The 23,267-nt window shown below is 36.7% G+C and overlaps 1 protein-coding gene across 1 annotated transcript in view; it reads right to left on the minus strand.

Annotated features, from left to right (window-relative positions):
- LOC149131211 (chymotrypsin-1-like) overlaps positions 1-23,267 on the minus strand; it is a 45,943-nt gene that overhangs the window by 3,631 nt on the left and 19,045 nt on the right. The window contains exon 3 of the mRNA XM_089340868.1: positions 17,151-17,278. Coding sequence (XP_089196994.1) covers positions 17,151-17,278 — 128 coding nt within the window. The remainder of the gene's footprint in view (positions 1-17,150; positions 17,279-23,267) is intronic.

A 23,267-nucleotide genomic window follows, 5' to 3' on the forward strand; every position in this document is an offset into this window, starting at 1 on the left:
CTTGAAGAAATACTTCAGGCTCTTTTCTCGACACTATAATGATAGTATTGGTTGAGAAATTTGTTACTTAGTATATAATTAAGAATTTTTAATCTTCATATCATAAATAATGAAATACTTGGTGATCCAGAGTATAACTTCCACAGAATAAGTCTATTCATTATCTATTATTTGTTATTTATTCGTTGTATCTTGTTTATTCTAATGTATTTTGATGTTATATTTTGATTTATATCTAAATATTATATATTGCTGTAAACATTAGGGCTGCGTGTGTATAGTTGGCTATATAAGTACATAGGTGCCTGCATGTATATATATATATATATATATATATATATATAATAATATTATTAGGGACAAAATCCAAAATTACAGGTAAAAAACTCAATTAAAATCAATTTATAAAAAATTAAAATTAAATTGAGCCTTATAGATAAAGTATATATAAAATATATATAGTTTTAGGGAAAATAACCAATTTTCAAGAACTCATCGATGAAAATCCACTATCACATATAGAAAAATTAATAATTAAAAGCACAATAAATGAGTATAATATAAAGTAAAGTAAATATCATAAGATAAATATAATAATTACGGAAAAATTTGGATAAGTACTGTTTTCACTTTGCTAAAGATTTTCTACTATTTGAAAATAATATGTATTCTTGTTTTTCTACTATTCATTTGGTTCTTTATAGATTATTTTAATAGATAACTTATTTAACACTATATTATTTAGAAGTTATAGTTTCATTTCAACATAATATTAGAACTTCGATTGGAATAGTGTTGATATATTTTCGATTATTTTTGATTAATATTATTTGATTAATTATTAATCTTTATAGTTTATAATATCGTTAAAGTTTTTTAAAAATCAAAACTTTGTATATATATATAAAGTTTAACCTTTTATTCTTAATAATTTTTTCTTTCCTAATTTTTTCATTCATAATTTTTTCCATTCATAATTTTTTCATTCATATTTTTTATTATTACGTTTGTAGAAATAAATAATCTTGTATTTTTCTATTATTCAATTGATCTTTAATCATAATTAAATAAACGTCTTTAGCTTTAAATAGTATAGCTTTAACTATTACACCGGTTAAATATGTACTAATTTTATCTTCATTATTATTTTAAACTTAAACTTCGTTCAACTTGTATTTAAAACAATGATAATTTAAAACAATGATAATTTAGGTAAGATGTTTTTTGTATATAATATACATGTTATTATTATGGATGAAGGGATGATTATTGAATGGTTATTATTTTGATATTATGATATTTTTTAAATAATTTTTCTATCTTTATATAATAAGTATTTCATATTAATTCATTTGGTACTTATTGTTGGTTGAGATATATATCTAATTATTGTTCTACTTACGATCTGACGAGTAGCTATATTTTTGAATAGAACTTATTTTCGATAATTTCAATTGATTTTAATCGATTTAAATTTCTTTTCTATTTGAAAATTGGTTATGAAACACGTGTAATCTTTTTATTATATTTATCTTATGATATTTACTTTACTTTATATTATACTCATTTATTGTGCTTTTAATTATTAATTTTTCTATATGTGATAGTGGATTTTCATCGATGAGTTTTTGAAAATTGGTTATTTTCCCTAAAACTATATATATATATATATATATATATATATATATATATATATATATATATATATATATATATGTGTGTGTGTGTGTGTGTGTGTGTGTGTGTGTGTGTGTGTGTGTGTGTGGTGTGTGTGTGTGTGTGTGTGTGCATGTGTTTGTATATGCTTGTTAATGTATATGTGTACGTGTATGTATGTGTATATGTATGCATAGATAAATAGAAATATGAGTATAAATGCATAAGCAGCAATATGTAAATGTATGACTAGTTGTAGAAAAAATGTAGACAAAAATACATATATATGTGTGTGAGCTGACAGGTACAGATGTATGTATGTATGTATACATGCACGTATCTACGTATGTGTATATAGGTTAACTATATTTCTTATTCTTTAATTTGTTTCAGTGGCCATGTTTCATTGTATTTATATATTTATTTATTCATTTATATATATATATATATATATAAATGAATAAATATATAAACATAGATATATGTAGGCAAATTTGCTGTGGAAAAGGCGCCTAAATTTTAAAAACTTGTAATTGTTTTAAAACAAATTTATGTACCTATATACCAAACTAGTTTCAGCAATATTTTTTTGTTTGTCAATGGAAAAAATTTAGAATTATGAATTAGAAAAACATGTTTAAAAGTGTCAATGTTGATAAGTTTAGATGTTCATAACAGTCAATAATATAGAAACTGTGGATCGACTTCTTTAAATGTACAAAATTCAATAGTGTTAGTAGTGGTCGACACGAAATTAATATCATCAAAGTTTCAGTCATGCTGAGTTAAGAGAGAGAAAAACAAATGAAAATAGTAAAAAAAGGGGTTTCGTTTACGGTTTCTGTAATTCTCTTTCCGTCGTGTGCAGGAACTTTCGCTTGTAACAGTGTTTTTTTGAATCCGTTTTTTTTATAATTTTTTCCGCGAACGGATCCGAATTTTGATTCGTTAAAGTACTGGTGACGTCTTGGTTTTTTCGTGGTCAAGTTTGTCGTTCTGCCTGATTGGCTTCCTTGTAGGGAACGGTCATCAGCCGTTCCAGCTGGTTGATTCTCTTAAAGGGTCATTTTGTTGTATTTGCTGAAGTTCGGTTTTGATTGGAGGTAAAATTTCATTGGTCTAGAGTCAGGTGACGCCAGAAACTGGTGTTTGTAAAATTTCATTGGTCTAGAGTTAGGTGACGTCGGCAACTGGTGTCTGAATGGTATTATTGTATTTGATCTGGAGTTGCGGTTTCGAAACCCGGGTGGAAAAACTATTACTTTCAAACATTGTCTGTTGTACCTAGTTGTTTTTTGTGGAGAAATTGAGTCCTCTTTCCTTTTTCTTTTTAGTGTTTTTTTCTTCTTTCTAAAGGATATTCAGCCGTGGTTTATATTTTTTAATGATAATGCTTTCCTTATTTAAACGGAATTGGGCTGAAGTGTTTCCGGTGCATTGATAGAGAGGGAAGATTTGGTATTTCGGGTTTATGTTCACATGACATTGGTCTAGGTGCTTGCTTACGGGAATTCTCCTGGTTGTGGGGTCCCGGACTTGTTGCCTGTGTACCGTTACTCTGTCCCTCAAGGTTAAACTAATTTGACCTATGTAGTCTCCACCACACCCTCCACCTTTGAGATGCAAGTTCCGCAGTTAGGGCAGTTGCACTTTTTGACTAGTGGGGTTGTATTTTTGGTGGGTAATTTGGCGCTGGTGCGTAACTTTTTTAGGGATTGCTTTTAGGGATTGCTTTTAATAATCCTATGTGTTTTCAGTGCCTTTTTCATTTGCAAGTCCTTCATAAGAAGGGGTGTTTCAGTGGATGATGATGTATGCTTCCATGTTCCTCGGATTGTGTGTTGATACGTAGGATAAAGTTTTAAGTGTGTCATGGTGTTTTCTTGTTTTCCGTAACTCTTGGATGTCTATCATTTTTGTACGTTCTATTCCGTTTTTGATTAGATTAGCCGGATATTTTCTATCTAGTAATGTGTTTTTAAGTTCTTGGAGTCGCTTTTCTCGGGTTTCGGAATGTAATGCAATCGTGCAAATTCTTCTTGCTAAGTTGAACGGGTATATTTATGTTAGTGTGTTTTGTATGGCAGGAGGAGAATAGGAGATATTGTTTCGAGTTCGTTGGTTTGAAGAAGATGTCGGTTTCAATTTCAGTATCTTTTTTTAATGATTAAGATATTCAGGAAGGGTAGGTGTTTGTGGATGTATTCTATTGTGAACTGAATACTGTGGTTAATGCTGTTGATTAAGTCTTTTAAATTTTGAGAATTGTTCAAGGTTACGTGGCCACAGAATGAAACAGTCATCCAGATAGCGTTTCCAGTTGGCGAGTAAGTATTTTTAGAAGTTGTCTCCAAATTTCAGTCGAGCGTGCTCGTATATTTGGACTTCCATACTTGGACTTCCATATTTGGACTTCCAAGGTTGGCAAAAATTGCCGATTTTCGTCTATAAGTGTTCTCGTTGAAGTTGAAGTTGAAGTTATTCTATAAGATGAATTTTATTCCTTCAACGATGAATTCTTTTCCGATTCGGTCAGGAATGTCATTAAGGAATTTTTCCGGCTAGTATTGTATAGCTATTATTTCGTATTAGTGATGAATCGAGGTGTTGAGGTTTATTACATCGAATGAAACCAGAAGGGTTTTGTTCGGGAGATGATTTAAAAAGTTCAGATCATCCCTTATAAAGCTCGGTATATGTTGGAGAATAGGTTTAAGAAGGACATCAATAAAGTTACTGAGTCTGTGTGTCTCACACGAGAGACTGGCTACAATTGGTCTCATTTTGAGATCTCTCAGGTGTGGAATATTTATGACCTCAGAAGTTGATTTGTTACAGGCTTCGTTTATGGCTTCACTTTTGTGGATTTTGGGAAGTCCATAAAAGTTGCTGGTTTTGCAGTAAAATCTAGTCAAGTAATCTCTTTCCTTTTCCGTTAAATATTGTTGGAATTAGTGGATAAGGGTAGAAAGTTTAGTCATTATCTTGGATTGACTGTAGTTGTTGATTTTTTTCGTAGTAGGTATTGTCTTGAAAGAGGATTAAGGTAGTGTTTAAGTATATTTCTGAGTTCATGATTACTACAGCACCCACTTTATCGGCTTCTTTTATAATTATATTATGATCCTCCTTGAGATCATTAATGATTTCCCATTCTTCTCGACTTGTATTTGTTTTAAATTTTCGAGGTGGGAGTAGATAGTAGGGATAATTGGATACCAACTCCAGAGTTTGATTCCTTCCTTTTGTCGGATAGTAGTTACTTTTATTATGATGTATTGAGTGATCATTAGTTTCTTTATCCAACAGTTCTTCAGTGACTCGAAGTTTTCTGCAGAATTCCTGGATATCATATTGTATGTCATTTAGGTTCGACCTTTGTGGTGTTGGGATAAATTTTAGTCCTTTTGCGAGAATTTTGATTTGTTGGTTTGAAAGGGTTTTATGTGAGAGATTTATTACCTTCGGGATCTCATATTTGGTTGGTACCATCGAGTGTCTCGGTTTTGGCCCAGTTTGCCTAAAAAATGGTTTCTTGGGTTTTGATATAAGGAATTAGTGTTCTTGTTGATTAACCTTCCATTGACCCTTGGCCTATTCTGGGATCTGCGTTGTGCTCAGTTCTGAGTGGGGTCGTTGTTTGGATGAGGTGGTCAGTGTGGAAGATATGTCTCGGGCGGGAGAAGTTCCTACTTCTTTGGTCCTATTCGCAGTCTTCATTATGTATGATGTGTCTCGGACGTGGGGAATTCTTATTTTTCTTATAGTTCTGTCCGAAATAGTTATTCATGAAGACGTTACGTCTGAGACGTGGAAGGTTTGTGGGGTGAGATGGGTTTCTGTATCTTTGAGTCGGGGTGTTTTGTCTTGTGGTTAAGGGTGCAATGGAATTTCCTATTTTGTGTCTTTGATGAGTATTTGGAACCCTGGAGAGGGTATTAGTTATTCTTGGTTCTGGACGGGCATTCAGGTATTGTTCCGGTAGTGACTTTCTTCCGGTTGTGTGGAGTTCGTAATTTTTAGTTTTTTTCAAGAAAAGGTTATCACATTGGTATTCCTCCTTGAATTTTTCCGCATAGTAATTGAACCAATCGTTGTTTTTATACCATCTTTGAAGTGAGATTACTTCCACATTTTCACAGTTCTTTCTCCAGACTAGAATGGTATTGTCAAAAAGTTCCCCTTGAGTTTTTTTCACGATTTCAAGCTTCATTTCTCCAACAAATGAGGTAATATTTTCTTGGTGGGATTGATCTCTGAGTTTCAGTTCTTTTTCCAATTTGAAGTTCTCCAGAAACATTTTTTTTCTTAAGTTCTCTCTGTTTTGCTGGTTAATTGGGGATGGCTTTAATTTGCAGCTTTCTGGGGAGAATATAAGAGGTTGAGTCGAGCCATCTCTCGTATATCTCTGCTTTATTGGAGTTCTTGGTCATGTTCCAGAAAGCGAATTTACGGTTTTAATAATTTTTGGCCCTTACTTGAAGTATAGCCTTCTTGATATCGGAAGGCTGTTGATAGATGAGGTTATTTTTTTCCGTATCAGGATTAGGGTTATTTTCAGATTTATGTTTTAGTGAGGTTTCAAATGATTTACAGATTTTTTTCGACGATTTCACGGATTAGAACGTACAAAAATGATACATATCCAAGGGTTACGGAAAACAAGAAAACACCATGACACACTTAAAACTTTATCCTACGTATCAACACACAATCCGAGGAACATGGAAGCATACAACATCATCCACCGAAACATGCCTCTCCTTATGAAGGACCTGCAAATGAAAAAGGCACTGGAAACACATAGGATTATTAAAAGCAAGAAACAACCGCAATCCCTAAAAAAGTTACTCACCAGCGCCAAATTAACCACCAAAAATAAAACTCCACTAACCAAAAAGTGTAACTGCCCTAACTGCGGAACTTACATCTTCCTCTTAGAGGGCTCAACATACAAATTTAAGTCAGGTCAAACTTTTACCATAAAAAATCACTTCACCTGTAGCTTCGAAGAACTTAATCTATGGAGTAAAGATTTTTGCCAACATAACATGGCAGTTTTGGTTTAGGACGAATGTTGCTGTAATTTATCCCCAGGAGACATCGTTTCCAGTGGGCTATACGACACGATCCGTGTCCTTATATTTTTGAACAAGGGAATCTAGCACCCCAATCAGCTTAAAACAATATCTGATTATCGCGATTTCCGGGTTATTTCCCTTTATCAGCACAGGATAATTGTTCGGTTAGAGGTATAATCTTTATTATGATCATTATGATCAAACATAGAATGATACAATACAGGGCAAACAATGTACAAAAATGTTATGAGAGTTCGAATGAAACTTCTAAAAATTTAATTATGCTATAATTTAACTGAATAATTTGGCTTACTTTTGCCTTTAAACGAGAACATTTTTTAAAAACAGAAACCAAACAACAAGGAAACATTAAAAAAAGAAAAAGAATAAAAGGTTAAAAAAATTGAACCCGACAGCCTATAATACCCAGCAACTAGCTTTTCCTTTCATCGATGATTAAGCTGGGTTACTGACACCAACCTTTCTCATCACATCCTTCCATCGTTTCTCGAATTCACTCGGTGGCAGGGTCTTCCTCTCCAACCCCATCTTGGTATCTGAAGTAGGATAGCAAAACTGGGGCCAGGGACGAAGGACACTTTCACAAAACCTTCCATTCTAGTCCTCCAAAAGCACTCTTTCAGTACTGCAACCGTACAGTAAAAACAAGCCTTATCTTCCTTTGTGAGTCCAGTTGGCGGTATCATCTTTATTATAGATCCAGCCGACAGCTGTACTCGTCCCAGATGCGACAACAGGTGTTCAACGGAACTTATCAAGCTGGATAGCTCCCGACATTGTACAAAAGTGTGCTGAACGGTTTCATCGTCCAGCCCACATCATGGACACGTCGGTGGCACTGACAAACCGTGCCTGAATAACTTATCGTGAACAGGTAATTCATTCCTGTAGCACTGCCAGGTCAGGGATTTTTGGAAATTGTCCAAGTACCCCGGCCTGAAAGTTTTTTTGAACAGGTTGGCAAGCTGGTTCTCATCGAACCCCAGAGCCCCTCCTAGGACGTCATCATTTTTTGCCTCTACCAGCCCTCTATAGAACACCGAGGTGGTATTCCCACTGCCGGCCTTGCTCGTCTTGTGGATCAGCCAGAGTCCCTGTCGGCACTCCTTCTGCCATAAAGTCAGATTCCGTCTTTTAATGAAACCGGGTTTAAATCTCTCCAAAGAAGCCGGTCGCGGGAAGAATTCCTCTGCCAGCGGAACCACACCTTATCACCCTCCAGGTGGTACCAGAGATGTCTCAGCCTCAACGCACGTCTGCGCATCATTAGCCAGGGCATTCCCAGCCCACCCATTAACGGTTCCTGCCAGCAAACGGAGCGCCTCACAAGTGGCTTTCCTCCCTCCCACAAAAAGCGAAAAAGGAGTCGTTCCAACTTGTTTAGGCACGAATCGGGGCAAGGCACAACGGACAGGCGGTAGGTGATTACAGATGCTATAAACACCTGCACCACCTCCGCCCTGCCCTTCAAGGACAAAGGCCTTCCGGACCACTTCCGTTCACTACCTCGCTCCAATTCTTCTCTGTCTGAGAGTCTGGGCCAAACCAAATTCCAAGCAACTTAACAGGACCATCTGTCTATTGTCCAACAACACTGGACGATATCGGCTTGTTCCTCCAGGTGCCGAGGCGCAAACTGATGGCCTTGTCCTTGTTAACTTTTGCCCCTGCCATCGCTTCGTATCCTCGGAGAGCAACTTCTACACGAGGTAGCTGTGCTTCGTTGGACACGATGAAGGTGACGTCATCCGCATAAGCAGAAACAGATTTACCGCATCCGATTTCATTAGGGTTGCTTCCTAACTTCTCCAACTTCCGCAGCAATGGCCGAAACGTACATAAGCGGAGACAAGAGACACCCTTGACGAACTGAACGCTTGATCGAAAACGGCTCCGTTAGGTAACCGTTTATCTGGACTGTGGACTTGATGCCGCTGTACATAGCGGAGATCCACTCGCGAAAGCCAGGGCCCAACCCAGCCGCTTCGAGGACCGTCCCCAGGTACCGATGGTCTACCCTATTGAACGCTTTACTTTGGTCTAAATAGACCAATGCCCCTCCTTTGCCGGCTAATTTCCCAACCCTATCTAAGATGTAGCGGAGAAGGTGAAGATTATCCTGGATCGACCAGCCTGGGATTGCACATGTCTGTGCCTTCCTGACAAGTTTCTCCACGACAGCCGTCAACCTTTTTGCTAACATCTTGGCCAAAATCGCTAACTCTACATTAAGTAGAGTTATAGGCCTATAATTACAGATACTATCCCCCTTGCTCGGGTCTTTCTGGACCAGCGTCACAACTCCCCGACTCACAGAACTGGGAATCCTCCCATTCTGTTGCCAGTTTGCATAGACACCTGCCAGTATATCCCCGAACAAGTCTGGCATACAACGATAAAACTCATAGGGCAGACCATCTAGCCCTGGCGACTTTTCCCCGGTGCACTCGGCCAACACCTCTCTTACCTCCGTGGGAGTGATCGGTCTTTCACAACATTCCGCCTCACGTGCCGAGAGTTGCGACACACCAGCTAGGAAGTCCTTTAAGGCCTCCCCCCGTTCAAGCGGATCACTCTCCCCGAACAACCGAGCGAAATGTTGGTGAAAGACTTTCTGCATCTCCTCCTGTCCATAGATCTTGCGTTCCTGTTCGTCCGTTAAAGACTTTATAGAGGACTTTTTACCTCTCTGACTCTCCTCACAACGCGCCCATCCAGCAACATTAATACCTTCTCGTTTCCCTGCACGTAGCTTAGCTCTAATTCTGAAACCTTCATGCTTGGCGTTGAAGTGACGGTACAAACCCGTTCTCGCTGCCAACACTCTAGATGCAGAACCAGATTCCATTGCCTCGTCTAAATTCTTAACTAAACCGCCCTCTATTCTAGTCCTATCTAAACTTAGCTGCCTGCTAAATCTAATGGACTCCAAACGGATGGCTCTTTTGAGGGCGTGCCACTATCTATTATTAATGGTGGTGCCACATAATGCCCTCTGAACTAACACTTTAATCCGGGTACGGAAAGCTTCACTAGTCAAAATAGATTTGTTCATTTTCCAATACCCGGGTCCCTGTCTATGACATTTATCTACATGTATCTCACACGTCACAAGTTTGTGATCCGTGTAAGGCACAATACAAAATTGTGGACAGCTAATTCTATTCTTATCTCTTTCCTTAACAAATACCCAATCTAGGTACGATCTGCGTGAGCTGTCGTTGTTACTCCACGTCCGCTGTGGAACGCTCGGCTCATCCAGTCGGTAACGGTCTACTAGATTATAGCTCTCTTTAGTAGATCCTTGAGGCAAGGATTCCCTTTCCTATCAGTTGAGCCCACACTATCGACCCGTGCATTGAGGATAGTGTTGAAGTCCCCTACCAAAACTACCGTTTTAGACGTCACTAGAAAGTGCTCCAGGTCCCGGTAAAAACCAGACTGCCTACATTTCTTAGGAGCATAGACAGCTACCAACCTGAAGGACTGCTTACTCGCATGAATCACATCCAGGACAACCAGCCTACCTTCTGGGTCCAGAAAGACAGTACTAACCTGTAAGTCCAAGTTCTTCCTGATAAAGACTGCTACGCCTGTACCTCCTCCTCGGCTAGGAGAAATAAATTTCTCGTAACCATTCAAAAGAGGCGAGAACGCTTGAGGTCCGCTCATCTTGGACTCGGTTACAATAGCCACATCTATTCTATGTGTCGTGAGGTCATTCAGGAAACAAGCCTGTTTCCATCTCGACCTCATATTCCACGCACATTTAAACAACATAACTTAATCATCGAAGAAAGAAAACAAATTTACTCACAGTTGTGAGCGGGAGCATGGCAGCTTTTGTCTGCATGCTTCCCCAGCACTCCCCGTAACTGTGGGCTTTTCACCGGCGTTGCCACCGGGCTCTGGGTTGGTGTGGCTGCCGGGCTGATGACTAGTTTTCCAGTTATCACCTCCTGGGTGACTTCTTTAATAAGATTGTCTTTCACATGCTCTTGGAGGAGTCTCTCTCTCTCCACTCCTCCTCGCCGATCTTTGCATATCTAATGTCAGACTCTTTGTCTATTACTTTAAAAAATTTTATTCTCGGGTGTGCTTTTATCAAGGACACAATCCTCTCATTTCTCACATTAAAAGCCACAATTTTGTCTGTTTTTTTTTCAGTCCTTTTAGAGTTGGCGGGTGGGATATGTTAAAACGTTGCCCTATCAACATAGTGCCAGCGGGGTGGGATTGGGGAATTTTCTTTTTGTTGTTCTTCAGCATTAATTTTCTTTTTTGTTTGGGGTGGGGAGTCCAGGGTGCAAGCTTTCTTTCCTTTTGTGAGTCACAGTAGTGTATTCCATTGTTTCATGTTCAATTTCTTGTTTGTTTCTTTTCATCCTCCTTTTGTTTTTCATTTTGTTTTACATTTTATCTTTTTTCATCCTTTTGGGTTTTTTTTTCATCTTTTTCCTTTGTTACTGCAACGTTTACGAGTTTATTTCTCTCTATAATTTTCTCTGAGCTTTGAGGAGGGGCTTCCACTGTTTTTTTTCTTCGTGCAGGTGGAGTGAACGTGGCCCTTCTGTCCACACTTAAAACACCTGAGCCTATGTCCCTCCACCGATACACGAATTATATGCCCCTCCCTCACGAAGACTCTATCGGGCAAACTTTCCAGAGTTGAATTGTCGGCCTGGATGACCATTTCTAGCATTTGACCTTTCCAATTTATAGGTTCTTTCTTCCTCATACTTAAAATAGACAATTTTCCTTCTGCGTCGAAAATTACCGCAGCTGCTACCCACATAACTTCGTAGGCCACTGGTATATCTTAAACCGTTAATTTGGCTCTTCTACGCCCCAAATATGTGGGCAACAACATGATTTCTTCACTTTTTAACGTTTGAGTGGAAATTTCCTTTACTACGCTAGCCGACTCAAAATGAGCTTCTACTGTAGCACTTGTCATTCCTCGGCTAACAAAGCGAATTTTATTCCATATTGGTACCATGCACCGTTCGACCACTTCAACTTTTACGCCAGTAATCCTTTTCTCTTTAATATTGTAAACTTCGTACACTACAGTTTTTTCACGTATTGTCTGCACAATTTCTGGGGGCGGTACCAATTTAGTTTCTTTACCTGTTTTGTGGATTAAATTCCTGAACTGGAAGAGCTTGTCCATTGCAACATCCAGTTCGACAACATGACCGCCTACGGCATGCGAAAAGCTTTGTTTAGCCTGGGTCTCCTTTGGTTTATCGTTGTTTTTTTCCTTCTCCCATCTCGGGAAAATCCATAATAGATATGAGGCCATAAGGGCGAAAATTACTGTATGTCAAAAAGACAACTATTCAAAAATACGTATAAAAATACAAACAACAAAAAAAAACACGGACAGAAACGAACTCACACAACAGTTAGGTAGCAGTAGAAAAACGACGCAGGTCCAAGAAAAATTGTTCGGGTAGAGGTGGCGCTGCCAAATTCCCGTTCGAAATATAGTTTTCAAAGTGACAACTAGTCACTGATCAATAAATTAGAAAATTACTATTTTTAAATCTCACAACGAGAGATATTCAGCAACAGTACTTTGAAGTAAAGATTTTTGCCAACATAATATAGCAGTCCTGGTTTAGGACGAATGTTGCCCCTGTAGACACCACCGCTCAGCTCAAAACAGTTTTTTGAGCTGAGTAGCGGTGCTAGATTCCCTTGTTCGAAAATATAAGGACACAGATCGTGTCCTTAGCCAGCTGGAGATGATGTCTCCGGGGATAAATTACAGCAACATTCGTCCTAAACCAGGACTGCCATGTTATGTTGGCAAAATTCTTTACTCCAAAGTACTGTTGCTGAATATCTCTCGTTGTGAGATTTACAAATAGTAATTTTCTAACTTAATCTATGTTCTCAAAGGTGGAGGGTGTGGTGGAGACTACATAGGTCAAACTAGGTTAACCTTGAGGGACAGAGTAACGGTGCACAGGCAACAAGTCCGGGACCCCACAACCAGGAGAATTCCCGTAAGCAAGCACCTAGACCAATGTCCTGTGAACATAAACTCGAAATACCAAGTCTTCCCTCTCTATCAATGCACCGGAAACACTTCAGCCCAATTCCATTTAAATAAGGAAAGCATACTCATTAAAAAATATAAACCACGGCTGAATATCCTTTAGAAAGAAGAAAAAACACTAAAAACAAAAAGAAAAAGGACTCAATTTCTCCACAAAAAACAACTAGGTACAACAGACAATGTTTGAAAGTAATAGTTTTTCCACCCGGGTTTCGAAACCGCAACTCCAGATCACCATACAATAATACCATTCAGACACCAGTTGCCGACGTCACCTAACTCTAGACCAATGAAATTTTACAAACACCAGTTTCTGGCGTCACCTGACTGTAGACCAATGAAATTTTACCTCCAATCAAAACCGAACTTCAGCAAATACAACAAAATGACCCTTTAAGAGAATCAACCAACTGGAACGGCTGATGACCGTTCCCCACAAGGAAGCCAATCAAGCAGAACGACAAACTTGACCACGAAAAAAACCAAGACGTCACCAGTACTTTAACAAATCAAAAATCAGATCTGTTCGCGGAAAAAAATATAAAAAAACCGGATTCCAAAAAACACTGTTACAAGCGAAAGTTCCTGCACACGACGGAAAGGGAATCATAGAAACTGTAAACTAAATCCCTTTTTTTACTATTTTTATTTCTCCCTTGTTTTTCTCCCTCTTAACTCAGCATGATTGAAACTTTGATGATATTAATTTCTTGTCGACCACTACTAACATTATTGAATTTTGTACATTTAAAGAAGTCGATCCACAGTTCATATATATATATATATATATGTATATATATATATATATATTATATATATATAAGGTAAGCAGAGTTAGCGGTTGTAATAACCGTTTAAGGAATAAGAATATCCGTTCTTACAACCGGTATCGTTTATCCATGCTATCCCCGGGCATGGGCATGTAAGCATACTATGCTCACAGAGTACACGTAATAACTGAATAAACAAAAGTTTATCTAGAATCAAATTTAGATAAGCGGAAATGGAGAAAACTTTTCATCAACAAACAAATTGACCAACATCGGTTAATTATTTTTTAATACAAACATAACAATATTTTCATAACACTTCTTACGGTCGCTTCGGCTGCCGATGTCAATCGGTGCTTACAAAGAAAATTCCGAAAATGATATTCGCCATCTTTATAGCACATTCGATGGAGCTTCATCAGAGTGAATACAAATGCAAAATATACATAAAATAAAATACACGAAGGGAAGTGGGAAAAGGAAAGGATATGGCCTCGAGATGAGGTCATAAGGCTCAATATATTAGAATCATGCCATTTTGTTGTGTGAAGCTTGAAGGCAAAAGAGTGAGCTAGAGAAATAATTTATGGGTTATCTCTTTATGCAGGGGTTCCAAGGTGTATAAATAGTTAACTAGTGTTAACATAAAGCAGGAATCGCCAATATGTCTAGAAAATGAATTGTACTTATGATTTCATAATTAATATTTATCAAAACCAAACCTGAATTTCAGTAAGTATTTCAGTGAGTATTTCAGTAAGTACACCATTATAAAAACTCTAAAGGTTTGTATTCACTCTGATGTAGATCGAATGTGCTATAAAGATGGCAAATATTATTTTCGGAATTTTCTTTGTAAGCACCGATTGACATCGACATCCGAAACAGCCGTAAGAAGTGTTATGTAATGTTATGTTTTGCATTAAAAGATAATTAATTGGACAAGTTTGTTTATTGATTAAAATTTTTTTCCATTTTCTGCTTATTTAAATATATATAGGCGCAGGAGTGGCTGTGTGGTAAGTAGCTTGCTTCCCAACCATATGATTCTGGGTTCAGTCACACTGCGTGGAACCTTGAGCAGGTGTCTTCTACTATAGCTTCGGGCCGACCAAAGCCTTGTGAGTGGATTTGGTAGACGGAAACTGAAAGAAGCCCATCGCGTATATGTATATATATGTGTATGTGTGTGTATATGTTTGTCTGTCTGTGTTTGTACCCCAACATCGCTTGACAACTGATGCTGGTATGTTAAAATCCCCGTAAGCTAGCGCTTCGGCAAAGAGACCGATAAAATAAGTACTAGGTTTAGAAAGAATAAGTCCTGGAGTTGATTTGCTCGACTAAAGGCGGTGCTCCAGCATGGCCGCAGTCAAATGACTGAAACAAGTAAAAAGAATAAAATTATATATATATATATATATATATATATATATACATGCACACCCACCCATTTATATATATATATATATATATATATATATATATATATATATATATATATATATATATATATATATATATATATGCATACACACACATATATATATAGTCTGTTAAAGTCTGTCATACTGGCCATGATGAAATACCACAAGGTATAGAAAATACGTATTCGCCTTTATATATTTAATCCTTTATATTGAACACTCAATATTTCATCTATTCAATAAGACATATTCCATATATTCAATATGACACTCAATACTTTATTTCATTGTACCATCCATTTTTATTTCATATTATATATTGTATACTATATTATATATTGTATATTCCATATTCTATATCCCACATTGGTTTTGCAGGAATATAAATAAAACATAAAAAACAGACAGTGTTGGAACTCTTTTAAACAAAATAATATATTCCTCTATACACAATCATACAAAACCCCTTTTTTGTATTTATTTTTACTCGCATATATATATATATATATATATATATATATATATATATATATATATATATATATATATATATATATAGATATACATATACATATATATATATGCGTACATACAAATATTCATAAATGTAATGTGTGTGTGTGTAGATGTGTGTGTTTGTGCGTATATGTATGGTTATCTGTATGTCTCCATAGATGAATGCATAGGTATATATGTATGTAGGTGAGTGCTGCATATGGGTGTATACTGATGTTCTCGTATATGTACATATGCAGACTAAATTGAGGATGTGTTAAAATATGTTCAGTGCATATCATGTATAAAAACATAGAATAAAGTATGTTTATAAGTATGAGTATGTTCTCAGGTCGAGCGAATGACGACAGTTCAAATTTCCCTTCGACCTTGTGGGTATGTTTTTTTTATATGACGATGCTTGCTCTCTACACACCAGTCAAATCTACAAATCATAGGATGAATTTGACCAAGTTGCTTCACTTTCTCTATAAATTCTATTGTTCTTTTTAAAGATATTACTTTTTCATCATGGTGGTAGGTGAACGGGTCATCTTCTGTTTCTACCTTACCTGTTTATATGTTTAAAATTTACCTGATGATGGAGGGCTTTTGCTATGATGTTATCTAAGAATGCATCAATAGAATACTGCTGCCGAAACAGCTGTTGTGAATTTTGAATCCCACCTGTGTTCTTTTTTACATAAGCCACACCTGGAACCAACCCTGTGTCGGATCTACTATCTATATTGCATTTGGTACTTATGTGTATATCCATGTTTATGTGTGTTTGTGTGTGTGTGTATGTGTGTATATGTGTGTGTATGTGTGTGCGCGCCTTTATGTGTGTGTGTGTATATGACTGTAGGTTCATATAAACTTTTGACTTCCTATAAAAATAAACATGTGATTCTGCGATTTCTAAAGCTTCACCATCTTATACTGCAGCAGAGGAGTAATATAGGTAGATTATGAATTCAATTTCGTTCCATAGCTAAGCTTGTTAATTGATCTAAAGTTAAAAATATTAGATGACAATTCTCAAAGTAGAAGTGACAAACGTATTGCAAAGAATGAAATTTTCAAAGATATTCTCTCATAGAGCTATTTGTACAAATTTTATACCACCTCAAGCATCAAACGCTTCAGAATGAAATACAATATCAAAATAAATTATGTTTTTCATTGCTTTCTGTAAACTTCCAACAGTCTTACAAATTTCAAAATACACATGGAAACTCTACAGATATTGTTTGTTGACGCAAAATTTCTTAAAATCTCTAAAATGTGATTAAAAGTCCGCTTTATGTTTTATTTCTTAATTTAATATTTATAATTACATTCTGGCGATTAATATATTCAATAAATACATATTTAATAAAAATTGTCTTTAATTCTACAGTGACAGCAGACTCTGCTCTGACAGGAAGACATTCAGTCTTCTATGTGCAAATCAATGATCATGCGAGATAAATGGGTATTCCATTGTGGGATATATGTTGCGATCTCATGAAATATTTAATTTAATGCAGCTTTTGAATGTTGAGAAAGGTGTACCTGCCCTTTGTTTGGGTGAAACCAAACCAAGACAAAAAACAATAAATAAATAAAAATTCCTGTCCATAATACTTACTAACGATGTAATCTGTCGCTCCATATTCTCCGTGAATTACAAACGATTTTGCCGTTGTTGACTGATCACCATAACTGTTTTGTTTGTTGGTTCCAATGTTTACCACAATTTTGTTAACGTTTCCCTCTCTGAAAAGAGAGTAGTAGTAGTAGTAGTAGTAGTAGTAGTAGTAGTAGTAGTAGTGGTGGTGGTGGTGGTGGTAGTGGTGGTGATGGTAATGGTGGTGGTGGTGGTGGTGGTGGTGGTCAAAATAGTAACAGTTGTCTTACAATGCTTGTCACTAGAATATACTATGGCAACCGAGAGAGTGGTAAGTGTTGTACAAGCTTTTGTCACTTAAATTCAATAATGAATAGATGTCTCACTGTCATTTCATTTCATTTGAACGTGAGGAGACGGTTATCATCTGACAAGATGAAGCAATCATCATATATAGATCGATCTGCATGGCGTAAAATATGTCATGGTGCACCCAAACAATTTGAAAAGAACTATACTCTACAACCAATAGACACATTTGCGCAATCCTAGGCAAAATCAAAATCATCAGTGTCCCCATTGCTACTTCATAGCGAAGTCCATACCTGGACACAAATTACATTCACACATCCATCGCAAATAGATGCAACTTCTCAGAGTTTTTTTCTTTTTTTAACACTCTCTTCAGCTTTAAATCCTCTCCTTCAAACCAGAAACAAATTGAGGAGCGGTGGAGCCAGAAGCCTCTGCATGGAGAGTATTTACTCCGAAGTCGAAATGCTGATGTAAATCAATCAACAACCCATCAGTGGCTGAGAATTTCAGGACATGTTCGCGGCACAAGATCAAAGCTTGTTCACAAAAACTACCAGGCTAACGTTCTTCAAAACGGTTCTGACCCTAAATGAAGACTGCGACATATTTGATGAAACAATAGATCATCTCATCTCGGGATGTCCTGTGGTGACACCAAACGAATACAAAAATCGCCACGATAAGGCAGGACAGTATTTACATTGGAAAATATGTAAACACTGCAAAATCAGCACTCCTGCTTACTGGTATGAACATCATCCTGAGTCGGTTGTTAACGGTAAAAATGTCACTATCCTTTGGGATTTTCCAGTCAACACTGACAGAACGATCCAAGCTAATCGACCAGACATAATTGTTAAAAACGGGGAAGAAAATACTTGTAGACTAATAGATGCGTTTCCACTGATAAAAATATATTTGTAAAGGAATTTGACAAATTAAGTAAATATAAGGACCTAGAAATTGAAATACAAAATATATGACATCTTAAAGCAAGAACTGTTCCTGTTATTGTGGGTGTCCTAGGTACGATAAAAAAGGGATGTCAGAAACTTCTAGATAATATCCCAGGAGAAGCATGTCTCAGAGAAATCCAAAAGATCGTGCTGACAAGTATTACCCATATCCTTAGAAAAACCCTATCCATTTAAATGTCTGTATTGTATTACTGCCACTTCTCCTCCCCAAGCTTTCAGTCATACTGCAACATCTCTCATCCCTCACTCGTCCTTGGATGCTGCGTGTATCTTGGCAAGTGACTTTAACAAACATGCAGATTAAAAGTAAAAAGAAAAATAATTGTATCAAAATTTACCACATAGACAGCTATTTTGGGGATTGGATGATTCGATTACATCGACCCCAGTGTTCAACTTGTATTTATCTTATCGACTCCGAAAGGATAAAAGGCAAATAATAATAATAATAATAGCAATAATAATAATAATGATAATAATAATAAAAATAATAATAATAATAATGATAATAATAATAATAATAATAAGGCATGGAGCCCAAATATAGCTGACAAAGGGTTGGACTATACCCGAGTAAGTAATACTCATTGAAATTTATTCCTATTTTTCCAAATATAATGATGTATTTTAACTTGATACCTCCACTACCCGAACAGCGATCGTAAACACACGTGTTACATCAAAATACACACCATCCCCAAACCCAAACACCATATACAAAAAATAGCTGACAAAGGGTTGGACTATATCCGAGTAAGTAATACTCATTGAAATTTATCTCTATTTTTACAAATATAATGATGTATTTTAACTTGATACCTCCACTACCCGCACAGCGATCGTAAACACACGTGTTACATCAAAATCAGACCATCTTCGAACCCCAAAACACCATGTACAAAAAAATTACAAACATATTAAATAACACCGGTATTATTTCACCCAAGAATAACAACCGAGAAGTACGTACTGTAAGCTTGTTAAGAAAAAAGTACGAAGATATGAACGTGCAAAACAATCTGACAACAGAAATAAACGAACCGGTACCCTACGAAAACGACGACCGTCAAAATAAAGGGCCGGACGTTGTTCCTCATGTCCCGCAAACAAAACCAAAACGGCATAAATGGACACGTGAGGAACACATTTCGATCCTACACGCCTATTTCACAGCAGTACTCTACCCAAAAAACGAAAACGCAACAACACATACATATAAAACATGGAAGAAAAATAATGTAAATATAGACCTCGATAAAACAATGAACCCTAACAAACTAGCTAACATAAGAAGATATATTCTAAAAGCAAAAAAAATATCAGAAATAGAAATAGAACAATTGAAAGAAAAAATACATCAGGAAAATCTAGATAGTAGTCACACAGCAATGCCAAATAATAATAATAATAATATAAACACTGAGATAGCAAAACACGAGGACAAACGTAACATGCCCGGCAAAAACGAAGTAAACAAAAAACAACAAACCCAGACCGTAGAGATGTATAATAGTGTACAAAAAGCACCAATCCAGAACACCACAGACAAACATATGAATGAAAAGGAAGGCAAAACAAATATAAAGCCTGGAAATAACGAAGGGAAACCTAATAATTACGATACTATGAAAATGAAAATAACCGAAGAACTGAAAACCACAGATCTTAGAATGGACCACAGATTATATCTCCCAAAAATCAAAATAGACAATAAAACAACATCAATAATAAATAGCATAAACCTGGCCGTCACGGAACTAACAACCACAGAAACAACAGGCAATATCACTGAGCTAAATGACATGATATATGCGGCAGCCACTGCAGCCACAAAAGAAGCAGAATACTCACTCAAACCCATCCGAACAGGAGTTCTTCCACCCAAACAGACCTTGTGGATAAATAACATCCAGAACAAAATTAAAAAAAAGAGAAAAGATTTATCGATTCTCAACGAAATTAGTAAACAATCAACACTACTAAGTAACAAGAAGAAAGCAAAAATACTGTACAAATACAGCATTACAGAAAAAGACTTACCTGAGGCAAAAGAAAAACTAAAGCAAGACATCCTTGCCAAAGCACAGAGGATCCGCCGGTATGAGAAACGCCAACGTTTCTTTGAACAAAACAAACAGTTCAAATCCAACCCCAAAAAACTCTACCAAGAACTGGGTAAAAATAAAATAGACATTACTTCAGCACCAACAGCAGAAGAACTAGAGAAATTCTGGAAACAAATATGGTCGGTGAAGCAACAACCCCAAAAAAGGACCATTAAAACAACGAACTTAGCACCTGAGCAACTCTGGGCCCCTATAACAACTGAAGAGGTCACCCAGACACTGCAAAGACTAAGCAACTGGAAAGCACCTGGACACGACAAGATCCCCAATTTCTGGTTAAAACACCTGCCAGCAATGCATAAAAAGCTGGCAGAAAACTTTAACAACATAATAGCAGATCCAGAAACAATGCCTGAATGGCTCACAAAAGGGAAAACCATCTTAATCCCCAAATCCACGGAAACGGAGAAACCACAAAACTATAGACCTATAACCTGTCTCCCTACGATCTACAAAGCCTTTACTGCAATAATATCACAGAGAGTGAGTAAACACCTGGAAAATAACAACCTGTTTCCAGAAGAGCAGAAGGGATGCTGCAAGGGCTCATACGGCTGTAAAGATCAATTATTGATCAATAAAGCCATAACTGAAGACAGCCGCAGAAAGAAGAAAGGCCTCAGTATGGCCTGGGTGGACTACCAAAAGGCTTTCGACAGTGTTCCCCACACGTGGATTCTGGAAACACTAGCCATAAACAAGGTGGCACCAATTATCATAAAATACATAGAGCACTCAATGAACAAATGGCAGACAGTGCTACAGCTCCAAACAAAAGAGGGACTTGTGAAAACGAAAGCCATCCCCATTAGAAGAGGAATATTCCAGGGAGACACGCTCTCTCCACTCCTGTTCTGCCTGGCACTCACACCTCTAACAGAATTGCTAAATAGAACTGGATGCGGTTACAAATGCTATGGAAAAACAGTCAGCCACCTTCTATATATGGATGACCTAAAATTATATGCAAAAAACGACAAAGAGCTAGAAACACTACTACAGACAGTACACGGCTTTACCAAGGAAATAGAAATGAAATTCGGATTAGAAAAATGTGCCAAAGCAACCCTGAAAAGAGGAAAATTAGTTAAAAGTAGCAATATAACACTAGATAAAGCCAATGAAATAAGAGAACTAGACGAAAGCCAACCATATAAGTATTTAGGAGTCAATGAACTAGATAGGATACAACATACACAAATGAAAGAAAAAATAAAGAAAGAGTACTATAGACGAGTTAGATCAATACTAAAAACAGAGCTCAATGCTAAAAACAAGATAATGGGTATCAACACTTTAGCTGTCCCAGTTATAAGCTACAGCTACAACATCCTTAACTGGACACTAAACGAACTATGTAAAATAGACAGGAAAACAAGAAAAATAATGACAGGATATAGGATGCACCACCCAAAATCTGACATAGAAAGGCTATATATACAACGCACAGAAGGTGGCAGGGGTCTTATACAGCTAGAAAACTATTATAAAATAACCACCATAGGACTGCAAAAATACCTACTCCAGAAGCAAGGGAAACTAATACAAATAGCCACAAAACACGAGCAAAACAAAAAACTGTTTTCAGTATTTAAGGAAGCTGACAAATACAAACAAGAAATCAATCTACCTAACAAATACGAAGAAGAAGAAGAAGAAACAACAAAAGCTATAAAACAAATGAAATCCAAACTAAAACTAGAACAGCAACGGACCATGATAAAACGATGGCAAGAAAAGCCCCTACATGGTAAATACTGGGCTAAACTAAATGCGAAAGAAATAGACAGAGAAAAATCCCAGCAATGGCTGAGAAGCTCAGGACTCAAAGCAGAGACTGAAGGATTTTTAATTGCTGCACAAGACCAAGCCTCCCCACCAGAAATTACCAAAAACACATAATGAAAAGAAATATAACAAGTAACTGTAGAATATGTGGAGATGGACAAGAAACAATAAATCATATTATCTCTGGCTGCCCAGTCCTGGCTAAGAAGGAATATATTCACAGACACGACAGAGCTGGGACCTATATACACTGGAAGCTATGCCAACATTATGGAATAGCAACAGAAAAAAGATGGTATAAACACACGCCAGAAAAGGTCACAGAAAACGAGAAAGCAACCATACTCTGGGATATGCCAATACACACAGATAGAGAAATTAAGGCAAATAGACCAGATATAGTTGTCAAAGATCATGAAGAAAAAAAAATGCTTTCTAATTGATGTATCAATACCAGCAGATGACAACGTTTCTCGAAAAGAAATGGAAAAACTTTCAAAATACAAAGACCTGGAAATAGAGATAACTCGAATGTGGAGTCTAAAAACAGAAACAATTCCTATCATAGTAGGTGCCTTAGGTATAATAAAAAAATATTCAGACAAATACATAACAAAAACACCAGGACTTACAAATATATATAACATACAGAAAATTGCACTACTGGGTACTGCACACATTCTACGCAAAACACTTTCAATACAGTAAACATAAGAGCACCACAGCAAACCACAGCACATACCCAAGGCGCACAGAGCTGCGCTCGGTAGTGAAGTGAAAGCACGTTATAAAAATAAAACTACTGAATAATAATAATAATAATAATAATAATAATAATAATAATAATAATAATAATAATAATAATAATAACAGAGAGAACACCGGGGAAGTTTAACATGTGAGTACGATAAATCACTGCTCCGAAACTTATC

Source organism: Octopus bimaculoides, chromosome 24, assembly GCF_046866305.1.
Source record: "Octopus bimaculoides isolate indiv1 chromosome 24, ASM4686630v1, whole genome shotgun sequence".
NCBI classification, from domain to species: domain Eukaryota; kingdom Metazoa; phylum Mollusca; class Cephalopoda; order Octopoda; family Octopodidae; genus Octopus; species Octopus bimaculoides.